The sequence below is a fragment of the Trichomycterus rosablanca genome, chromosome 1, assembly GCF_030014385.1.
Source record: "Trichomycterus rosablanca isolate fTriRos1 chromosome 1, fTriRos1.hap1, whole genome shotgun sequence".
Classification (NCBI taxonomy): Eukaryota; Metazoa; Chordata; class Actinopteri; order Siluriformes; family Trichomycteridae; genus Trichomycterus; species Trichomycterus rosablanca.
In genome coordinates, this window is record NC_085988.1 from 58,817,014 (window position 1) to 58,840,954 (window position 23,941).

Here is a 23,941-nt window from a genome sequence, read left to right on the forward strand (position 1 = left end):
CCACGTCTTTAATCCAACAGATCGAACAAATTCCGCCAGCAAACCAGCCAGATATCAGCATCGTTCAGCCCGGCCGGGTTCGCAGTGCCCAACTGAGACGTCTGTTTCTTTTCGCCCCAACATCTGTCTCAATCCAGAGGTTGTAAATGGTCTAGGATGCGCGTAAAAACCTGCTCCCGCTCAGCGTGCGTCCAGAGACGGTGCGTCCAACCAACAACACTGCAGAGTGGAAACCTCTCAATCTCCTTCTGTGCTGTCAAGGTGGTAAAATCCCGATGTGTGTATTTCTGATGTGAGTACTGGATTCAGTCAGGGTGAGAGTCTGTTTCAGTGAGTGAGTGTAAATGAGTGTGTCCGTGAGTGTCTGAAAGATGCTTCCTGCACAGCTCTCCTCCACCACACACTGTGTGCTGTCTGTCTCTACTCGGTAACGCAATCGAACTTTTGCTACAAATTGGGTAACACCCCTAAAATGTCCAAAAAGGAAAAAGATCAAACCCAGTGGGCTGTAGGGAAAGAGTTACTCTGTATTTTAAACCATAAAGGAATTAATAGTATATAATAACTGTAACTTATGGGACATCTGGCATAATGAGACATATTTGGGACAAGGTTTTGCATCATGGGCTGATTAAATATTGGCAGCCAATCACCAAACATGTTATTACAAGTTATCTGAGATAACTAAGTTTGGCAAATGAAAGATTAAAAAAATTACTTGTCTTAGGACATGCAATGTAAGCCATGTGGCATGTTGATTTTCTCTATGGTAATAAGAGTCCTCCGAGATCTAATGGTCAAAGTGAAAAGATGCAGCATGGAAATGGGCCTGACACTGAATATGAATAAGACAAAAATACTGGCCACAAACAGCATGGATGAATTTGAGATAGATGTGGAAACCATTGAAATAGTCAATGAGTTCACCTGCTCAGATCAATCGTGAACAACAAAGCCTCGAATACAGAAGAAATCAGACGAAGATTCGCTAGACAGCACTGAAAGATATGGACAAAGTATGGAAATGCAAAGACATCAGACTTAGAACCAAGGTACGACTAGTAAACTGTCTGGTGCTCCCAACTATGATGTATGGATGTGAAAGCTGGACAATCAAGAAGACTGATTGGAAGAAGATAGACAGTTTTGAGATGTGGTGTTGGAGAAGGATTCTCCAAGTGCCATGGACAGCCAGGAGAACTAACCAATCGATACTGGACGAAATCGAACCTGAAATGAGATTACGAGCGAAAATAGCAAAGATAAGACTATCTTACTTTGGACATATTGCTAGACACCAATCACTGGAGAAAGATATCATGCTTGGCAAAGTTAGTGGAAAACGCGGACATGGAAGACCTGCAACACGATGGAACGACAACATCACAGAAACAATGAACACTACGATATCAACGTTAATCAAAATGGCTGAAGACAGAAGGATGTACAGAGTTACTATCCACAGTGTCGCCATGGATCATCAATGATCCCAAAGACCAGAGGAAGAAGAATAAGAGTACTGCAACTAAAACAATGAATGTATGAAAACAAAATGTTTGTAGAATATTGCATTTATTAATTATTTGACCTGATATTGTAACAATACACTTTACTTGTAATGAAAAATAGTTTTCAGTGGCTATCAAATGTAATAGATAAATTAGGACAAAACATTCAGCTAAAATGGGACACTTTTCTGAAAGGAAACCAGCAGGTTTTTAGGCTAAATCATGAGTTACTATGCTCGTGGCTTGTGTGCCGCTCTCATATTACAGACTTTCTATTTGGCTACAACAAATGCAAACAAAAATTAAACCTAGTAGCTTGAATTATGTAGCTGATATGTTCCAAAAATTAAATTAACTTTGCCTGTATGTAAGGTTGGGTGGCTCAGTGGCTAGCACTGTCACCTCACAGCAAAAATGTTTCTGGGTTTGATTTCCAGGTGGAGTGGTCCAGGTCCTTTCTGTGCGGAGTTTGTATTTTGTGAAATCATTTCTGTAAGTCGCTCTGGATAAGCGTGTCTGCCAAACGCTGAAAATGTAAATGTAAGTATCATGGTGTAGTGGGTAAAGTTACAGCTCCCACTTAACTACATGTACATTTTCGGCATTTAGCAGACACTTTTATCCAAAGTGACTTACAGGACTGTGACAGTATACTGTCTAAGCAATTGAGGGTTAAAGGCCTTGATCAAGGGCCCAACAGTGGCAACCTGGCAGTGGTGGGGCTTAAACCAGGGACCTTTCGATTACTAGTCCAGTACCTTAACCGCTAGGCTACAACTGCCCTACAAGTTTATATATAATGTTTGAAATGTTTAGAAAGATTTAGCATTACTTTGAACATTATGCCAGTAATTAACATTCGAAACGATGTTTATAAGCTCAGATGTAAATTAATAATACAGTATATGCCTAAACCTAATAATGAAAATAAGTCATTACTCTTTGTAATTCACATTAACTTAGACATACCCACTAAAGCTGAAGCAGTTTATTAAAAGTATTAACACGCATTGGGATTATTTCAATTACTCTTCATGAAAAATACTACTTATAAATGTACTCCTAAAACTCATACCAATCTGTATCGCACCTTTTACTAAGGTTGACTGCTAGTGGTCCCTTTAGTACTTCATTGCACAGGGTAAAGTCAGGTAAATACAAAAAACATGATATAGTTGTTCTTCAATTAAGCTGATTTGTTTGGTGTCCTTTTAAACTTTTTTGACATTGTCCGTAATCCATCAAAACATGTTCCAAATTACCTGACTTCACCCTAGGTAATGAAGTACTAAAGAGACAACTGGCAGTCAACCTTAGTAACAGGTGTGATACATATTGGTATAGGTTTTTAGGAGTAAAGTAATAATTAGGGCCATACTAAATCCATGGGAAAATGTGCTTAATTTTACATACCTCAATTTTTGTTTTTAGGTTTTTAAAGAAAAGTGCCACATTTCACGGCAGTCATTAAATAATGATTTTCATGTTATGACAACCCAACCCCAATACCACCCCCCCCCCAAACTCAGTTACCCAAGTAGTGTTTTTAACTGCTTTAGACTTTAGACATTTTGTCTAACCCATTGCTAGTGTAACTGAGCTTCTTTAGAGTTTGCTGAGTTTATAAAGAAAGAAATAAACTGTACATAGACAAACTATCGGGAGCATAATACTTTTCAGACTACAGAGAGATGAGAAGCAAACTTTTCTATTGATTATGAAATCCCCACAATGACAAAATGCACGTAATACATAAACACATACATCAAACATTGTCAGCACACTACATCACAGAAAAGTCTCTTACACTAACTTAGTTGCCGTATGATTACTAGGACCGCCTCATATTGCGCCTCATATTTCATACCCAACATGAACAAAAAATGTTAAATCGTTGTAACACAAACCTTACATTTTACACGGGAAGCGTCTTAATTTACACTCCGTGACACAACCTTCATGGCTGTGAATTAGGTAGGGGCTTAGTTATAAGTAGTATTTATGTTCTTTTTCATAAAAGAGGAGGTAAAGTAATCCCAATGCGTGTTAATACTTTTAATAAACTGCTTCAGCTTTGGTGTATGTCTTAGTTAATGTGAATTACAAAGACCAATGACTCATTTTTATTATTAGGTTTAGGCATATACTGTATTATTAATGTACAGCGGGGCTTATAAACATAGCTTTGGATGTTAATTAAACTACTAGCATAATTTTTATAGCAATACTAAATCTTTCTCGACATTCCAAGCATTATATATAAACATTTATGGCAAAGATTATGTAATATTAAAATAATCTTTCAAAAAAAATGTGAATCTTGTTATGTGAGATTAAATCATTTTTTGTTTCTGACCCCTGAGGCTTATAACAAACCAAAGCCTGGTTGTATTTCAAACCTGTTCAGTTTGCGCCATCGTGTGGACAAAGTTTAATATTACACACAGTTGATGTAATGTTTATTTCGAAATAAAACTCGATTTATCATGTTGCATTCTCTTGTACATTTATTTTGGCAACCCCCCTCTAGTGGTCATCTTTCGTACATGACGTTTGGAATGGAAGCATCATGGTTTGGGTCTGCTTCTCTCCAAAACTCTTTGCCCAGGATCTGTGGTTAGTTTTCCATGATGTTTGGAACAACCTCCCTGCCAAGTTCCTTTAAAAGCTGTGTGCCAGTGTACCTAGAAGAAATGATGCTGTTTTGAGAGCAAAGGGCAGCCACACCAAATATTAATTTGATTTAGATTTTTCTTTTGTTAATAGACAAAAAGAAACTATTAAAAACATCTATTTTATGTATACACTGATCATCCATAACATTAAAACCACCTCCTTGTTTCTACACTCACTGTCCATTTTATCAGCTCCACTTATCATATAGAAGCACTTTGTAGTTCTACAACTGTAGTCCATCTGCTTCTCTACATACTTTTTTTAACCTGCTTTCACCCTGTTCTTCAATGGTCAGGACCCTCACAGGACCACCACAGAGCATGTATTATTTAGGTGGTGGATGATTCTCAGAGCTGCAGTGACAATGACATGGTGGTGGTGTGTTAGTGTGTGTTGCGCTGGTATGAGTGGATCAGACACACTGCTGAGAGTTTATAAATACCGTGTCCACTCACTGTCCACTCTGTTAGACACTCCTAACCAAGTAGACACTCCACCTTGTAGATGTAAAGTCAGAGACGATCGCTCATCCATTGCTGCAGTTTGAGTTGGTCATCTTCTAGACCTTCACCAGTGGTCACAGGACACTGCATATCCGCTGTTGGCTGGATATTTTTGGTTGGTGGACTATACTCAGTTCAGCAGTGACAGTGAGGTGTTTAAAAACTCCAGCAGCGCTGCTGTGTCAGCACAACACACACTAACACAGCCCAAATAATACCTACTCTGCAGTCCTGGGAGAGTCTTGACCATTGAAGAACAGCATGAAAGGAGCTAACAAAGCATGCAGAGAAACAGATGGACTAGTCAGTAATTGTAGAACTACAAAGTGCTTTTACATGGTAAGTGGAGCTGATAAAATGGACAGTGAGTGTAGAAACAAGGAGGTGGTTTTAATGTTATGGCTGATCAGTGTATATTTATGTACTTTATGTCATTCTTTTAAGAGGTTTAGTTCCATTGTTATACTGTACAGTGGTACCTTGAAACTCAACGTCAATTGGTTCTCGGAGTGGCATTGAGTTTCAAGGTATTTTTTTCACATAAGGATGTATAGGAAACCTGTTAATGTGTTTCATGGTCCCATGGACTTGCATATATTTTAGGCTAATGTAAAATAATTGGGATGTTTTTGACACTTATACACTGAAACTAACACAAATATAATATAAAAACACTGAAATAAAAAGCTGATTCTTACAATTCCTCAGAACGTCCGAGCTGTAACACAAGTTTAAAAGTGAGACAGGAGAAAAATCCAGCTAAACACAGATACATGTGGAGCTTTCAGAGTGAATCTGACGGTTATTCCATACAAATGCAGATTCGCCTCATATTCACACTTTGATGAGCCCTGAACAAAGCGACTGTTCATTGTTAATTTGAATTTAAATAAATACATTTTTAAAAAACAAACTGAACACGTTGAGTTTAAGGGAAACGCTGAGTTTAAAGGTACAAATTTCTCAACTAAGGGCATTGGGTTTCAAAGATGTTGAGTTTAGGGGACGTTGGGTTACAAGGTACCACTGTAATGTGAAAGTACTGTATGTTGGTGCTGTGTGTGAGTAGTAATCTGCAGAGCTGTAGAATCTATAGTTAATCAAAATATGAAAAACAAATGAGACGGTCATTAAAATTTATTCTTAAAGGAATCTCTTGTATGACTTGTTTACACAAACTGCAGTATGTGTGCATAATACACACACTCAAAATACCTCACAAAAAAACCCAGAAATCTTTCATTGTGCCAGGAATTAGAAACAGATGATTTGTAGGAATAATTATTAATTACAGTGATTGTCATATATGGGTAATTCTTCTGAAACAAACACCAGAAAAAAAGAAAAACAAATTTAATTATCAATATTCAGAGTAGAAAACAGTGCAGGAAATGACTGTGTCCCTGTAAGGTGGCTCCTGTTTCAATCAAAGCAAACATCCGGGCCTGCTCGGGTGATACTAAACACAGCAAACGTTGACGAGGCATCTACGGCTTTAAAAAAGTTCATCTCTTTCGCAGCAAGTGCTCAACACTCCTCTTTCACGTAGATCTGATCATCCGTATCTGACTCCAGATGTTCTAGTCGATCTGTCTGTCCGTTCATGATCTCGTCTGGGGTTTTCATGAACCTGTCGTAAACAAATAACGACAAACAGAAATGAACAATATTAATAAGGGTTTCTTAATTAGTGGTACAGAGACCAAACTTGAGAAACAGAGCACCATTTAATGATCTGCAGATGTACGGTTGGGCTGATAACCACACTTACAGATGACAGGCATTTTGTTCACCACTAGGCTGGGTGAATGTGGCAGTATTTCACATTTTCACATAATACAGGGCAAAGCAAATTTTTTTTGTTTGTGCCACTGAGAACCAAGCTTAAAAACAACACACAATTTTGACAGTATTGACAGTTTATTCACATGCAGTTTTGTATGAAATCATTTCAGTGTAAAATGAGAAAGCTCCGCCAATGGTTGCCATTTGGAAACATCAATATTTAAGGAAACTAATTCAATCTTAAAAAGCTACGAAGCAACAAGAGCTGATTACAGGACATTGAGGCATTGCTACCTGAAATGCAAACCCGGTCTCCCTATTTCACAGTTCACTAGTTGCCATGCCGTATTTTTCTCACAATCTCTTAGAAAACAACATTTCTGGGTTTTGTAAAACAGTAAGACTCAGTTTCTGTCCACCATGCATGTGCGAACTGGGTTAACCAGACTGAAAAACCGCTAGTCAGTACCTTGCTGCTGCATTACCCTGAGCGTTGTGCGGTGGCAAGGTAAGCAGAACCACCTCAATCCTTTGGAAAAAAGTGGCAGAGCAGTGCTCATCTTTTAGGTCAGCGGTCCTCAACTTTTTTTGAACCACGGAACGGTTTTATATAAGATATAATTTCACGGATCGACAGGGACAGGAGGATTTAACAATACTAGTCACAAATGATTGAAAATGCGTTTTTTTTCGCTGCAACGTGACGCTGCTCCCACCTAGGGGTGATACGAGACAATAACACCCTAAATAATTTGAAATGGAAGCAGTAAAAACTGCTTTTCTAGCGATCTCTGATTATTTATTCTTTCTGTGCGGACCGGTAATAAACCGACCACTGTTTTAGGTGTTTAATAGTATTGAGGTCAAGAACCACTCCACTTTACACAATCTCTCCAAATCAACTAGTGTCATAAGTCCCATTGTCTTGCTGGAATTGAAATTTAAAACGTCCTGGTATCCATAATGTCCATAATGAAATGTATTGTAACAAGGGTACCAGGGTCTTTGGAGAAAAAAAACCCCACAACATCACAGACCTTGCACCATTCTTAACAGTGGGCATCAGTGTACTCGTTCATATTTTACTGCAAACCCACCTTTTCTTTGTTGCCAAAAAAAGCTAATTTGTTTGTTTTATCTGACCATAGAATAGGCTTAGTTCAAGATCCTTAAAAATATACAGTACGTCGTCTATTTCAGTACTCCTATCTGTTTACCACAGTTCCAGTTAATTGGAACTTTGTAATTATTGCCTGTAGACACTGTAAATATACCCCAGTAAAACAGAAAGTCATGGATTACTGCTGAAGTCTCTAGACCCTCAGATCAAATAAAGCATTTTTCAATTTATATTTTATTCTTTTCAATTTCAGTTTGTTTCTAGAAATTTTAATAATTGTAGCAGATGTGTTTTTTTTAAATATCTATTTGAGTGATTTTTATGTAAATACATTGACTTTAATAAAAAGTTGAACTCTTCTTATTTTTGATTTGTGAGATTAAGCCAAAACATTGAAAATCATGTGATCCTTTTTATAAAACAAGTAAATTAGGTTTTAAAGCTCACAAACCCCAAATTTCCATATCAGTGGCAGTCATGAAATAGAGGAATCCCAGAATATAGATAAATCTTGAAAAAAAAGACAATTTGGCATATCTCACCTGAACAACAACCTCTGGCCAGGCTCTTTCCTGATGATGTTGAGTTTGTAATAGTGTCGTAGTGCTCTTGACATTTTTTCATATGTCATGTTGGTCCGGTTCTGTAAAGTACAACATTTAAGACAGTAAGAAATAAGAAATAAAATAAATCACATCCTCATACATGACAAACAATTAAACCAACATTTTCAAAAGTTTGACTGGAAACAGGGTCCTTGGTCATCTAGTTTGGTCATCAACTGTATGTGATGAGGTTGGATGTTTAAGTGTGTTCCGTTTAATCTGTTTTTCCCACCTCTCAAAAACATACAGTAGGCATATTGGCTGCCCCAAAGTTTAAGCTAGTGACTGTGTGTTGCTCTGATAAAGGTGTATTCCAGCCTTGCGCCCAGTTTTGTTTGAGTGACACTGCACCTACAAACACAGTTGGTTAAAAAGTCCACATCTTCACCTATAGTTTAGTTTTTAGTTTTTAACGCCATGTCTGCCCTTTGGGCCATGTTCATGGCAGGAAAGGTTGTGATCTGTCTTTTATTTACTTATTTCATTTGACTTTGAGAAGTTATGTCTGTGGTCTATGTATGTTCATTTATATGTGTTGCATCAGTTTTATTAATGACAGGAATTTTAGGAGTGTTGTTGCTTTTGTCTTGGTAAAGAGTTCCTTTATGGTTTTTGCTGGTAAGATCTGTTGTCTTTCATGGTTATAGATGATACATTCCAGCATTAGATGTTTTATTGTAATCTGTGTTTGGCATGTTGCGCAATATGGGATAGCTTCGTCTTTTATCAGGTACGTGTGTGTTAATCTTGTGTGTCCAATACGGCATCTTGCGTACACTGTCTGGTCCCAACGGTTTTCGAGGTAGGTCTTCATTTTTTCCCCAATAGTGGGATTAGCTTCGTGCAATTTATTATTCTGCTGTGTGTTCCAGTCGTTTTGCCATTTGTCCTTGATATATGAGTTTATTTTAGGTTTGAGGTCCACTGATGGGATCTGGTACATTGGATCCGGTATGCATGTGGCCTTTTTTGCTGCTTGATCCGCTCTCTCGTTGCCCAGGAGCCCGCAGTGTCCTGGTATCCAGCATAAGATGATGTTGTTACTGTGTTGTTGTAGGTAATATAATTTCTGCAGAATTTCTGTGATTGTTGGGTGGTTGGTTTCTAGAGCTTGGAGTGCTTGTAGACAGGATTTTGAGTCTGTGCATATGAGTGTTCTTCGTTGTTGAATTGATTCTGCATACTCTAATGCTAGGAGTAGTGCTTGGGCTTCTGCTGTGAAAATTGAGCTTTGTTTGGGGAGGGTTATTCCTTTTAGTTGTTGACCAGATACCATTGCTGCTGATGTCTGTCTGACTGTTTTTGAGCCGTCTGTGTATATAGGAGTGAATGTAGGAAATCTTTCTCTGACTTCTAGAAATCGCTGTTTATATGTGTTTAGGTGGGTCTCTGATTTTTTGCTTTGAGAAATGTCCATGATGATATTTATCCGTTTAAGGTCCCAGGGTGGAATAATGAACAGCTGTGTTTGTGCAATCGTGTCCAAGTTTAAGTCTAGTTCTTGTATGACTGATTTGATTCGTAGGCCAAGAGGTTGAATAAAATTTGGTCTCATCTTCACCTATAAACTGTGCATATTTTAAAAATGCACCCCAACCAAACATAACTTTATGTATTGCCATTATATTTATATTTATACAAGGGATCTTCAAAAAGTTTCCGCACTTTTATATTTTGGTTGGGAACGGTGAGGGTGGGAGGAGTAGTAATTGGTCGTGTCTGAGAGACTGAGAGAGCTTATGGTCTGGATTTAGCGCCACTTTTTTGGATTGCACAAAGAAGCTTTAAGGGGAAGAAGATTTATGTGATGGTGATATGCAAGCAGCGGTGCATCAGTGGCTACACACACAACCAAAACATTTTTTGCTGATGGCATTAAAAAGTTGGTACGACGCTGGGAAAATGCATCAGAAGGTGACTATGTCAAAAAGTGATGTAACTTGTTTTTAAAGAACCCTCATATCTGTAGCACAATCTTAAAACTGTACAAAATTTAACGTGTGTGTATAAAAGCACCTTATGGTTTCCCCACAGACGAGCCAGACCGTTGGGGTCAATTATTCTGAAGACTTTGGTGTCACGATCCTCCCAGCGTATGTAATTCTCATAGCGGCTGTCAGACAGGAGCTGATACACGTAGTCCCACAACAGTCTGCAGTCTAAAGCAAAGAGGAAAGAAAATGATTTATCATTACCTACAAAAATCAGGAGATAAACTTGCTCTTTAGACTTTATTGTCTCTTACTCAATAGAAGCCTGAAAACAATGTTAAAGATGCATTGTGTAATTAATACATATGGATGTGCAAACTGGGATAAGAACATAATCTAGATTACTAAAAATGCGTGGACACCCAATCATGAACTTGTTGGAGGTCCTATTTCAAAACCATGGGGATTAATATGAAGTTGCCCATCCTTTTTAAAAGATCATTTGATTTTAATTGCATGTTAATGCTATGCTGGCTTATTGGCTGTTTCATGACAGGATTGGTTGCTATTGTACTCGTTTGCAAACAGCCATTATGTTTTTAGATTTAAATTTTTTTAGGAAATTGATAATAGTTTCTGCTGTCTTGGTTAAATGTTTCCTCCAATGGTTTGGATAATGATAGTTGTCTTTTTTGTAGTTATCCAGGACCTTCAGTTAGTAGCTGTTTGATGGCGATAGACATTAGGCAGTTCTTGCAGAAGGAGCGATCTTAACCCTTTATCAGGTATAGACGTGTTAGTTTGAAGTGTGGTATACGCTACTTGGTCCTCTCATTTTTATAGATGCATTATTGACCGTGTATCTATGTAGGGACATTTGTGCTTTCCAACTCCATTCCATTGCCATTTGATCTTGATTTTAGAGGCTATTAGGTGTTTGACGCCTAGTGGGGGATTCAAGTCAGCTGTCTGGGACTTTATTTGCTATTGCTACTCAGTTCACTGTCAGTACCCCACAGTGGCCTTGGACCCAGTATCATGCATCTGTAATTATACACCGATCTACAATTACTGACTGTAGTCCATCTATTTCTCTACATACTTTTTTAACCTGCTTTCACCCTGTTCTTCAATGGTCAGGACCCCCACACGACCACCACAGAGCAGGTATTATTTAAGTGGTGGGTCATTCTCAGCACTGCAGTGACACTGACATGGTGGTGGTGTGTTAGTGTGTGTTGTGCTGGTATGAGTGAATCAGACACAGCAGCGCTGCTGGAGTTTTTAAGTACCGTGTCCACTCACTGTCCACTCTATTAGACACTCCTACCTAGTTGGTCCACCTTGTAGATGTAGTCAGAGACGATCACTCATCTATTGCTGCTGTTTGAGTTGGTCATCTTCTAGACCGTCATCAGTGGTTACAGGACGCTGCCCACAGGGCGCAGTTGGCTGGATGTTTTTGGTTGGTGTACTATTCTCAATCCAGCAGTGACAGTGTGTGTTGTGCTGGTATGAGTGCATCAGACACAGCAATGCTGATGAGTTTTTAAACACCTCCCTAACACACCACCACCATGTCAGTGTCACTGCAGTGCTGAGAATGACCCACCACCCAAATAATACCTGCTCTGTAGTGGTCCTGGGAGAGTCCTGACCACTGAAGAACAGCATTAAAGCGGGCTAACAAAACATGCAGAGAAACAGATGGACTACAGTCAGTAATTGTAGAACTACAAAGTGCTTCGATATGGTAAGTGGAGCTGATAAAATGGACAGCGAGTGTAGAAACAAGGAGGTGGTTTTAATGTTATGAATGATCAGTGTATATAGCCACATGGGTTCGGGAGTATTTCAGAAAACTGCTGTCAATTAACACAGTCTACCACTGCATCAAAATATTCAACCTAAAACTCTATTGCACAAATAAAAAACCAAAACAAATTCTATGCAGTCAAGTTTTTGTGCAAAAAGTACAAAAGCCAAAATCTATCACGGTATGTGGGTGCATCAGTGCCTACAGCATCGGTGACTACCAAACATGTGAAGGTATCATTGGTGGTGTTTGTTTATTAGGATTTTAACGTCATGTTTTACACTTTGGTTACATTCATGACAGGATCGGTAGTTATTCATTACACAGAAGGTTCATCAGTTCACAAGGTTATATCTAACACAGTCATGGACAATTTAGTGTCTCCAGTTCACCTCACTTGCATGTCTTTGGACTGAGGGAGGAAACCCATGCGGACACGGGGAGCACATGCAAACTCCACACAGAAAGGACCCGGACCGCCCCACCTGGGAATCAAACCTAGGACCTTCTTGCTGTGAGGAGACAGTGCTACCCACTTAGCCACCGTGCCGCCCTCATTGGAGGTGTTTAACAGTGAAGCCCATGGTTTCAACAAGACAATTCCAGGCCTCATTTTGCATGCTTTATAACAGCATGGTTTCACAGATACAGAGAGTGTGGGAGTGATCTGTGTGTTGTTGAGATCTGTCCCCGACTAAAAATGTACTGTGAATAAAGAGGAGAATCTGACAGTATCAGAGAATATCGACCACAAACTGATGAGCAGCTGAAGTCTTGTATCAAGCAAAAATGCAAAACTTGAACAATTAGTATCTTCAGTTCCCAAGAATTTGAAAAGTGGAATAAATAAGAAAAGATGATGTAACACAATGGCAAATGCACTATATTGCCAAAAGTATTCACTCACCCATCCAAATCATTGAATTCAGGTGTTCCAATCACTTCCATGGCCACAGGTGTATAAAACCAAGCACCTAGGCATGAGGACTGCTTCTACAAACATTTGTGAAAGAATGGGTCGCTCTCAGGAGTGATAGGATGCCACCTGTGCAACAAGTCCAGTCGTGAAATTTCCTCACTACTAAATATTCCACAGACAACTGTCACTAGTATTATAACAAAGTGGAAGTAATTAGGAACGACAGCAACTCAGCCACGAAGTAGTAGGCCATGTAAAATTAGAGAGCGGAGTCAGCGGATGCTGAGGCGCATAGTGCACAGAGGTCACCAACTTTCTGCAGAGTCAATCGCTACAGACCTCCAAACTTCATGTGGCCTTCAGGTTAGCTCAAGAACAGTGTGTAGAGAGCTTGATGGAATGGGTTTCCATGGCCGAGCAGCTGCATCCAAGCCTTACATCACCAAGCACAATGCAAAGCATCGGATGCAGTGGTGTAAAGCACGCCACCACTGGACTAGAGCAGTGGAGACGTGTTCTCTGGAGTGACGAATCACGCTTCTCCGTCTGATAGATGAGTCTGGGTTTGGCGGTTGCCAGGAGAACGGTACTTGTGTGACTGCATTGTGCCAAGTGTAAAGTTTGATGGAGGCAGGATTATGGTGTGGGGTTGTTTTTCAGGAGTTGGGCTCGGCCCCTTAGTTCCAGTGAAAGAACCTCTTAATGCTTCAGCATACCAAGAGATTTTGGACAATTTCATGCTCCCAACTTTGTGGGAACGGTTTGGGGATGGCCCCTTCCTGTTCCAACATGACTGTGCACCAGTGCACAAAGCAAGGTCCATAAAGACATGGATGAGTAAGTTTGGTGTGGAAGAACTTGACTGGCCTGCAAAGAGTCCTGACCTCAACCCGATAGAACAGCTTTGGGATGAATTAGAGAGGAGACTGTGAGCCAGGCCTTCTCGTCCAACATCAGTGGCTGACCTCACAAATGCGCTTCTGGAAGAATGGTCAAAAATTCCCATAAACACACTCCTAAACCTTGTGGAAAGCCTTTCCAGAAGAGTTGAAGCTGTTATAGCTGCAAAGGGTGGGCCGACATCATATTAAACCCTATGGGTTAAGAATGGGATGTCACTCAAGTTCATACGCGTGTGAAGGCAGACGAGCGAATACTTTTGGCAATATAGTGTACCTCTCTGTTCCAAATTTTTTCTTTAGAACAGAGGAAGAGTGCGTTGCAGGGATCGAAACCGAAATATTAACAAACTACAAGGTCAGTTTTTCCTTTACATTTTGTCAGTTAAAGAGAATTATAAAATGAGGTTCATATTAACTTTGCATTACCGTAGTTTGCTTAAACAAGAAAAAAGGTTATAAATGAAGGTAGTAAATGAATAAACTAATTTGTTTTTTTCTTTGTACACATCCATCTGTATCCAACGTACAACGTACTAAAACAATCCATATAATTATAAAAACACAAACAGTGGAAATGTTCACATCTAAAAGCGCACTAAGAATGAAGTATAATGCCAGTGCAATATTTAAAAGCATTTCAGACTATATTTTTTATATTGTCTTAAATTGTACCTCACATTAAAATTCTCTTATGCTGTTGACCAGGGTTTTTCGGCTGTGAGCTGTTTGTTTATTGCTTATTAGAATTTTAACGTCATGTTTTACCTTTGATTACATTCATGAAAGAAACGGTAGTTACTCATTACACAAGATTCATCAGTTCACAAGTTTATATTGAACACAGTCTTGGACAATTTAGTGTCTCCAATTCACCTCATTGCATGTCTTTGGACTGTGGGAGGAAACCCACACAGACACGGGGAGAACATGCAAACTTCACACAAAAAGGACCTGGACCGCCCCACCTGGGGATCGAACCCAGGACCTTCTTGCTGTGAGGCGACAGTGCTACCCACTTAGCCACCGTGCCGCCCCGGCTGTGAGCTGAAAAAATGGGTTGCAGAGAAAAATAATAATAATTAAATAAACCTGTGCGTGAACGCCCACTTGTGGAGGCTTTATGTTACATTTGGGACCAGATTGCACAGAGAGAGTAAGATGAATTTTTTCTGTTGCTTGGGTCACAGAAGAAATCATGGACAAAATGTGGGTTGTTTAAAAAAACACTGCTGTATACAAGCATTATACAATTTTTTTTTTTGCATTTTTCCCAATTCCCTCCCAGTCTAGTCGTATCCAATTACCCGATTGCATTATGCTTCCTCTCTACTGATGTTGATCTCCACCCTGATTGATGAGAGCGAGACTGACACACGCCCCCTCCGACACGTGTGCAGTAGCCGACTGCATCTTTTCACCTGCATGTACATGTGGATCAGCTTTGTGTATGGAAAGCCACACCCTGATCCTCATTATCCCCCGACTCTGTGCAGGTGGCATCAATCAGCCAGCAGAGGTCGTAATTGCATCAGTTATGAGGTCCCAATCACCAATCCTTGTTTGTGTAGGCGCCCAGCCTGCCAGGTGGCAAGCTGAATTTCGAAACGACGAGTTCGAAATGTCAGCTCTGGTGTGCTAGGGTGTTTTACCGCTACGCCACCTGGAACAGTATTTTTAACAAGAACAACAGTGCTACATGTTCCATCACAATAACTCATTTTGCTTATTTAAAAGACTATAGAAAAATAAGCATGGATTTTGTTTGCATAATTTTACACACACAATCCCTTTATTAAATCAGGATATTAGAGAATATGAAATGTATATCATGATATTAGACAATATGAAATATTAGTCAGAGGTGAATAATGCTGGTTAGTGCAATAGATTCTTGCTGGACATAAAAAGAAAATGCTCTTACCAGCGATGCGTCCAATAGGCATGACCTGTTCCTCGGGAGGAGACACAGGCATGAGCATCTGGTTTCTATAGCGAGCATCTTCCTGTTGGTGAGGTTGCTGCTGTTGCTGATGCGCTGCTAGACTTAGTGCATGATGGGCTGGAGGATGATGAGGATGGTGGTGGTTATGATGATGATGGCCCTTTCCATCACGCCCATTTTCTTGTGCCTGGGCACGGCCGTGTCTGAAGTCGCTGGGCATCCCTACTCGTCCAGGGCTCAGCAGCAATGGGTGCATGATAGCACTGGGCATCAGCTGGATGACCCGAGGAGGCACTGCCTCTTCTTGTGATGGGCTGACTGGGCGTTGGACCTCGCGTGAACCAGGACCGTGCCCGTTGGGGGCCGTGGGCGATACTGAAAGCGGATATAGGTCCTCAGGGAGGTGGTTGTTGCTGTCAGGTAGCTGGGAGGCCACAGGCTGGGCATCCTCAGCTGAGGAAAGGTGGACATGTACAATATTGGAGGGTGACCGGTGAGGCGAGCGTGAACGGTGACGTAGCTCAATGGTCGGAGGGTGGAGGGGATGTGCAGCTGTGCCACGTGGGGTTCTTAGTACCGTTTCTAATGCAAAAAGAAAGAGAAGGGTAAGTTTATAATGCACAGTAAGAGAAAAGGATGTTCAGAAAAAAGTGCAAAGGGAACGTGTGTGGTGATGTGCCTTTTTACATTTTTATTGAATCAACACATGAATATACAAGGGATCTTCAAATGTTTCCTCACTTTTATTTTAGTTGGAAACGGTGAGGGCGGGAGGAGTAGTAATTGGTCGTGTCTGAGAGACTGAGAGAGAGTTTATAGTCCAGATTTAGCGCCATCTGATTTCCACCTTTTTGGACGCTTAAAGAAGTTTTAAGGGGAAGAAGATTTTCATATGAAGATGATGTGAGTGCATCAGTGGCTACGCGCTCAACCAAAATTATTTTTTGCTGATGGCTTTAAAAAGTTGGTATGACAAAAAAGCATCGCAAAGGAAGGTGAATTTGAGAAAAGTGATGTAATTTGTTCCTAATAAATAGAGTTTAAAAAAGTGCACAAACTATTTGAAGAACCCTTGTAAATATGGCTTTATTTTAAAAAACACATGCTAAGGTAAGCTTTTAGCGTGACATTTACCGCAAATTTTTGTTTTGCAGTTAAAACATTATCAAGCATCATCAAATATGTAACATTTTGGGGATTTTTCATTTATTTATTTGATTTGTTTGAAGCAAAATGGCCAGTATAAATAAGACTGTCAAATCCTCCTTAGCCTTAAATACCCAAATTGCACCTTGTGTCTTTATCCATGTATCTCAAAAATAGACAATAAAATTGTTTAAAATAATTTTGATAATTACAAAAACAGTAATGTTTCAATATGATTCTGAGTGTTCCCACACTACACACCAAATCAAACGCTCAATAAATACAAAAAGCACCGCTCAGGTGGCGCAGCGGGAAAGTACACTAGCTCACCAGAGTTGGGGTTTCCAGATACATCGTATCGAAACTCAGCTCTACCTTTCCGACTAGGTTGGGCGGCAGCATGAACAACGATTTGCCGTTGTTCAGGGTTAGCGGTAGAAGTCGGAGCATAGGTCCTCATAACTGGTACAACTGTGGCCCCTGCTGGTTGACTGACGGCACCTGCACAGGGCTGAGGAATAACATTGAGGGGGGTGTGACCTCCGTGCACAGTGTCTCTTGGTGTATGAACTCGGCTTGTGCAGGTGAAAAATGCAGTCTGTACTGATTGTGTACCGGAGGGGGGCGCAAGTCAGTTGAGTGGCATCCTCAGTCAGCGGTGAAGGGTCGAATCAGTATAGAGGACGCAATCAGGGTAATTGGAGATGACTAGATTAGGGGATAAAAATTGGGGATAAAAAAGTGGGAAAAAATAGATAATAATAATAATTAAAAAAAATAATAAATAAATAAATACAAAAAGCACTGTAATAAAAACTGGTACGTTATGTACCGAGAATGTTACAGGGGTTGGGTAGGTTAATGTTTAGGAGTCACAGTTTGCTCCTGCCTCATACAACAGAGCCATTAATATCCAGACAGCAAAATACTCATGTGCTATAAATATATATATTAAAAAAAAACAATTAAACTCATGAACCACAAATACTGAAACAATTACATTTCCCTAAGTAAATAATGTACCCATAAGTACATGCATGCACATATTAACACATGAATTCTGAGGACCAGAAATGCACCAAAGCTATGAGTATTGTAATGGCCAAATATCACTAAGCAATTAGAATAAATACCTGTTGTTTATTTCTCCTTTCTCTTCCCACCTTATTATCATTAATTTAAGTAAAATAAATGCATAACCATACACAAACACTACTTTTATAAGTATTTAAAAGCAGGTTTTCCCAACCCTAAATCACATGTTTACCTCTCAAAGGTCTTTGGCATGTGTACTTCTCAGAAATGTTTGGCTGCAACGCAAAATGAACCCTAAATAAAGAAAGATTGATCCAATTTCCTTCTTTTTTTTTTATTTAAAAGCAAGTTTCCAAGTTATTTTTTGTAAACGTGTTTTTTTAAACACAAACATGCCTAAAACAAAACTTAATTCAACAAGACAGGTGAATGGAATGTCCTTGTAAAGTACCCTCATATCCAGCAGAGGGCACTCCGCTTGAAAAAATATTTTCCAACATTAACGATCTTTACTTATTAGGATTTTAGCATCATGTTTTACACTTTGGTTACATCTTTACACAAGATTCATCAGTTCACAGGTTTAAATTCAAACACACAGTCATGGACAATTTTGTATCTCCAATTCACCTCACTTCACGTCTTTGGACTGTGGGAGAAAACCGAAGCTCCCAGAGGAAACCCATGTGTACACGGGGAGAACATGCAAACTTCACATAGAAAGAACCCAGACTGCCCCACCTGGGGATCAAACCCAGGATCTTCTTGCTACCCACTGAGCCACCGTGCCACCCACATAAAAGATAGCATAGCATGCCTTTGTTGTCATATTTGCATACACACGTACAATGTATTCTTGTTTAAAAGCTGGGGTCAGAGCGCAGGGTCAGCCATTGTACAGCCCCCTTGGGTAGACTGGGTTAAGGGCCTTGCTCAAGGACCCAACAGTGGCTGCATAACAGAGCCTGGATTTGAACCAACAATCTTTCATTGATAGCCCACTAAGCTACCACTGTCCCAAAGATCATACTATTAATTTTGTGTTATTTACCCATATGGGGAGAGGAGTATAAACACAGTACAGTACAATGCATTTCTTTTTCTTGCATATATTAGCTACTTCAAAAGTTGGGAGTAGAGGGCAGGGTCAGTCATGATGTGGCAAAGCTGATGCCTAAAGGCCTTACTTCTTACACAACGTTTATTTTGGTGTAATAAAGGTACTTTGCTTAATAAACATTATACTATTCCATTCTCACTGAATGAATGAATGTAAATTCAGGCAGATGAACTACATTGTTACAACATCTCAAGAATTCCTTTATTAACCTGCCAAACTGCCAATAATGTTAATTTAATGTTTAACTAACAATGTGTGTGCCAGTTGTAACCTTAAGCATACTATTTAAAAACAGGGCATTTCCTTGTACAACAGGTTTTTCTGTCAACATTCCTAACCGCCACTTCCTCCTCATATACCTGTTGATTCAAGGTACACCCTTGTTTTGTAATCAGTGTATCAAGACCTAAACCACAAGGGGTACAAAGTCGTCCAACAAGGAAACTGCTCAATTACTTATTTATAGTCAAATGAGATAAGACTCAGCTTTCTTGGATACTTTGCCACTTTCACTCCTTACAAAGCCTGCCTTTCTATTTTGTGACAATACACTATCAAGACAGAGCAAAGTTCTCATAAGTCCAGTTATGATATGATATGATAAATGTTATGACTTGTTCAGAACACATTTTCTTTAATATTTATTTATTAGGATATTAATGTCATGTTTTAAACACTTTTGGTTACACTCATGACAGAAAAGGTGGTTACTCGTTACACCAGATTCATCAGTTCAAGGCTTTAATTAAAAACACAATGGACAATTTTGTATCTCCAATTCACCTCACTTGCATGTCTTTGGACTGTAGGAGGAAACCGGAGCTCCTGGAGGAAACCACACAGATATGAGGAGAACAGGCAAACTCCATACAAAAAGCACCCAAATTCTTGCTGCCCATTTTCATTAATAAAACAGATTACTGCAAGTTAGGTGATAATGCATCTTCATAGTAGGGTGGGTGACGTGACTCCTGATTTTACCATAATTAAATAAAAAATATTTTAATATTTATTAAGATGTGTTTTTTTTTCTTAGTAATGCAATATGTTTTTGTAATGGTTTCAGTTTTAGATGGATTTGTTTTATTTCTTTATTTTATTTTTATTTTATTATACGTCATGTTTTACACACTTTAATTACATTCATGACAGGAACGGTAATTACTGGTTACACAAGATTCATCAGTTCAAGTCTTAATTGTCAAACACAGTCATGGACAATTTTGTATCTCCAGTTCACCTCAGTTGCATGTCTTTGGACTGTGGGAGGAAACCTCACAGACACGGAGAGAACATGCAAACTTCATACAGAGAGCACCCAAATTTCTCCACCTTAGAGTCTAACCCAGGACCTTCTTGCTGGGAGGCAACAGTGCAACCCACCGAGCCACCGTGCTGCCCATTTTCATTAATGAAACAGATTACTGCAAGTGCTAGACATCAATATGGCAGTTTAGAAAAGGGGTATTGGATTTGGTCTTTTATTAAAAAGATGTTTTTTCTCAGTAATGCAAAATGAAATGTTTTATGTAATGGTTTTAGTTTTAAATGGAAGATTTGTTTTATTTGTTTTATTTATTTATTTCATTTTTTACACTTAGTTTAAATTAATGACAGGACAGATAGTTAATGATAGCTGAAGAGTCCTGACCATTGAATACAGCATGAAAGGGGGCTAACAAAGCATGCAGAGTAATAGATGGAATACAGTCAGTAATTGTAGAACTACAAAGTTCTCCTATATGGTAAGTGGAGCTGATAAAATGGTCAGTGAGTGTAGAAACAAGGAGGTGGTTTTAATGTTATGGCTGATCGGTATAAATACAAAACTGAGTTGAAATTTTAAATGAAAGGTTTTTTATTTGTAATCTTTTTATAACTGGGTTTGTAATTTTACTTTATTTATTCATTTATTTAATTTTTTTATTTTTTATTTTAACATGTAGGCTAGACTTTGCACGTTGTTTACCTGCAGAGTACTGGAGTAGAGTGCACAGTTTGTTTGACATTATTAATTATTACATTATACATTATTATTCCCCTGGGTTATCCTGATGATTCACTGGTTGTTTCTGGTGACTGTGTATCTGCTGTAGTGTTTTGAAACCATCTTGCCCTGTGTTTATCTTATCATGTGAATATATTACATCCTTTCATGATGCACTTTAGACTTGGTGATTGAGTTACGTTATATACATGTCGATAGATGGGGTGACAACTATGTCAAATCATTAGGACATCATTGTTTGTCTTACTAGTTATGTTAGTTTGAATAAAACACTCACTCACCCTCGAGTTTGTGGTGTTGCAATGGTGCGTCGGGTAGACTGTGAAAGGGATTTCCATGGAAGTATGTGTGAGGGAAGGACGAGTGAGGCTTTCTCTGCTTCAGGATGTGTTGCAGGAGCTCGTACAGGACATCACCTGTAACACACCAGCAAAAAAAAACAATGTTAAGGGTGTCTTAAGGGTGTCTGTTGGTAAGTGAAAGTCTGCGTACAACACATTTGTCTTAAGGAGAAAATGTTAAAGTTTAAACACTGTCTAATCATAAAGAACATATACAACCCCAAATCAGAAAAAGTTGGGACAGTATAGAAAATGCTAATAAAATAAAAATGCAGTGTTCCTTACATTTACTTTGACTTTTATTTGATTGCAGTTTGAACCCAAGATATTTTAAGTTTTGTCTGCTCAACTTCATTTTATTTATTAATAAACATCCATTCCTGAATTTCAGTCCTGCAACACATTCCAAAAGAAGTTGGGACGGGAGCAATTTAGGGCTAGTAATGAGGTAAAAAAAATTAAATAATGATGTGATTTTAAACAGGTGATGTCAACAGGTGATTGTAATCATGGTTTGGTACAAAAGCAGCATCCAGGAAATGCTGAGACTTTGATAAGCAAAGATGATCAGAGGATCTCCAGTTTCTCATCAAACGTGAGAAAATTATTGAAATGTTTAAAAACAATGAACCTCAAAGAAAGATTGGAAGGGATTTGCATATTTCTCCTTCTACAGTGCATAATATCATTAAACCATTCAAGGAACTGGGAAGAATTTCAGTGCATAAAGGCCAAGAGCGCAAGCTTAAGCTGAACGCCCGTGATCTTTGATCCCTCAGACGGCACTGCATCAAGAACCGCCACTCAACAATAGCTGATATAACCACATGGGTGAGGGATTACTTTGGCAAACCTTTGTCAAGCACAACAATACAGAGTTACATGCACAAATACCACTCAAAACTTTACTGTGCAAAAAAGAAGCCTTATGTTAACTTTTCTCTTCCCACATTATGTTAGCCATGTCCAGAAGTGGCGTCGACTTCTCTGGGCTCGGAGGCATCTAGGATGGATCACACAGTGGAAACGTGTATTGTGGTCAGATGAATCAGCATTCCAGGACTTTTTTTGAAACAAATGGACGCTGTGTGCTCCAAACCAAAGACAAAAAGGACCATCCAGACTGTTATCAGCAACAAGTCCAAAAGCCAGGGTCTGTCATGGTATGGGGCTGTGTCAGTGCCCTTGGCAAAGGTCATTAACACTTCTGTGATGGCAGCATTAATGCAGAAAAGTACATTGAGATGTTAGAGCAACATATGCTGCCTTCAAGACGTCATCTTTTCCAGGGACGTCCATGCATTTTTCAACAAGACAATGCAAAACCACATGCTGCACACATTACAAAGGCATGGCTGTGGAAGAAGAGGGTACGGGTACTGGACTGGCCTGTCTGCAGTCCTGACCTGTCCCCAATAGAGAATGTGTGGAGAATTTTGAAACAAAAAATGCAACAACAACGACCCCGTACTGTTGCACATCTTAAGATGTGTTTGCAGGAAGAATGGGACAAAATAAAAGCTGAAACACTAAAATCACTTGGTATCCTCATCTCTGTGCCTAAACATCTTTTAAGTGTGGTGAAAAGTAATGGCAACATTACAAAGTGGTAAATGCTTCATTGTCCCAACATTTTTTGGAATGTGTTGCAGGCCTGAAATGCAGGAATGGATGTTTATTAATGAATAAAATGAAGTTGAGCAGATAAAACATGAAATATCTCAGGTTCATCCTGTCTGCAATCAAATAAAAGTCAAAGTAAATGTAAGAAACATTTTTTATTATTATTTGCATTTTCCAAGCTGTCCCAAGTTTTTCTGATTTGGGGTTGTAGTAGAGACAGTAGAGTAAAAGGAGGAGGAAGACCTGTATAGATCTTAAAAATTATTTTGTTTTTAAATTATATCCTGCATCCTCACACCCACCTGAAGTTATTTAAAATCATTCCTTTTTTATTTACAAATATAAAGAAATACATTGTTTTAAACAAAGAAAAGCAAAATACATGTTTTTGTACCATCTGTTCTTTTGAGGACAGTGAAAAGAAAAGAAAAAAACAGCATCACTGATTGCTTGTTAAAATCTTAGATGCGTCCACTGAAATTTTAAGGAAAGGGTTCTCATAAAGGAAGTCAGCACATACAGCACACGTACATAAACAAAGCTAAATACTTTTCAGTTCTCGGTTTCTGGTCAGCCAGTTGCTGGAAGGGAAATTCCTAGTTCTACCAGGTGACAGTTGTGGCTAGATAAACACTTCCTTATCAAACATTCACCCAGTTCTTTACTTCCTCTCATACACAACACAGACTGCAGTTTTTCTATTTTGTTTTCTGTCGTGAACTCAGTAAACAAAGTGGCCTCTTACTTGCAGTCCTGTTTGTGTAAATAGGACAAAATCTAAAATTAATCCTCCTAAATAAACTAAGAAATTTTTAAAATCACCACCACAATGGAGGAAGGTTAAGTTTATGTTCTGTAATTCAGTGATTTTAGATGATGTTTCAAAAATAATAATAAAAAAAATGTTGTCTAGCCGCTCAGGTGGCGCAGCGGTAAAGGACGCTAGTGCACCAGAGTTGGG

The 23,941-nt window shown here is 39.0% G+C and overlaps 1 protein-coding gene across 2 annotated transcripts in view; it reads right to left on the bottom strand.

Moving 5' to 3' along the window:
• Positions 1-5,809: 5,809 nt before the first annotated feature.
• etv6 (ETS variant transcription factor 6) overlaps positions 5,810-23,941 on the bottom strand; it is a 66,405-nt gene continuing 48,273 nt past the window's right edge. For both annotated transcript variants that reach the window (XM_063004680.1, XM_063004672.1), the window contains exons 4-8: positions 21,298-21,432; positions 15,687-16,289; positions 10,214-10,356; positions 8,135-8,235; positions 5,810-6,317 (exon numbers count right to left, since the gene is read on the bottom strand). In XM_063004680.1, coding sequence (XP_062860750.1) covers positions 6,215-6,317; positions 8,135-8,235; positions 10,214-10,356; positions 15,687-16,289; positions 21,298-21,432 — 1,085 coding nt within the window. In that variant the 3' untranslated portion in view covers positions 5,810-6,214. The remainder of the gene's footprint in view (positions 6,318-8,134; positions 8,236-10,213; positions 10,357-15,686; positions 16,290-21,297; positions 21,433-23,941) is intronic.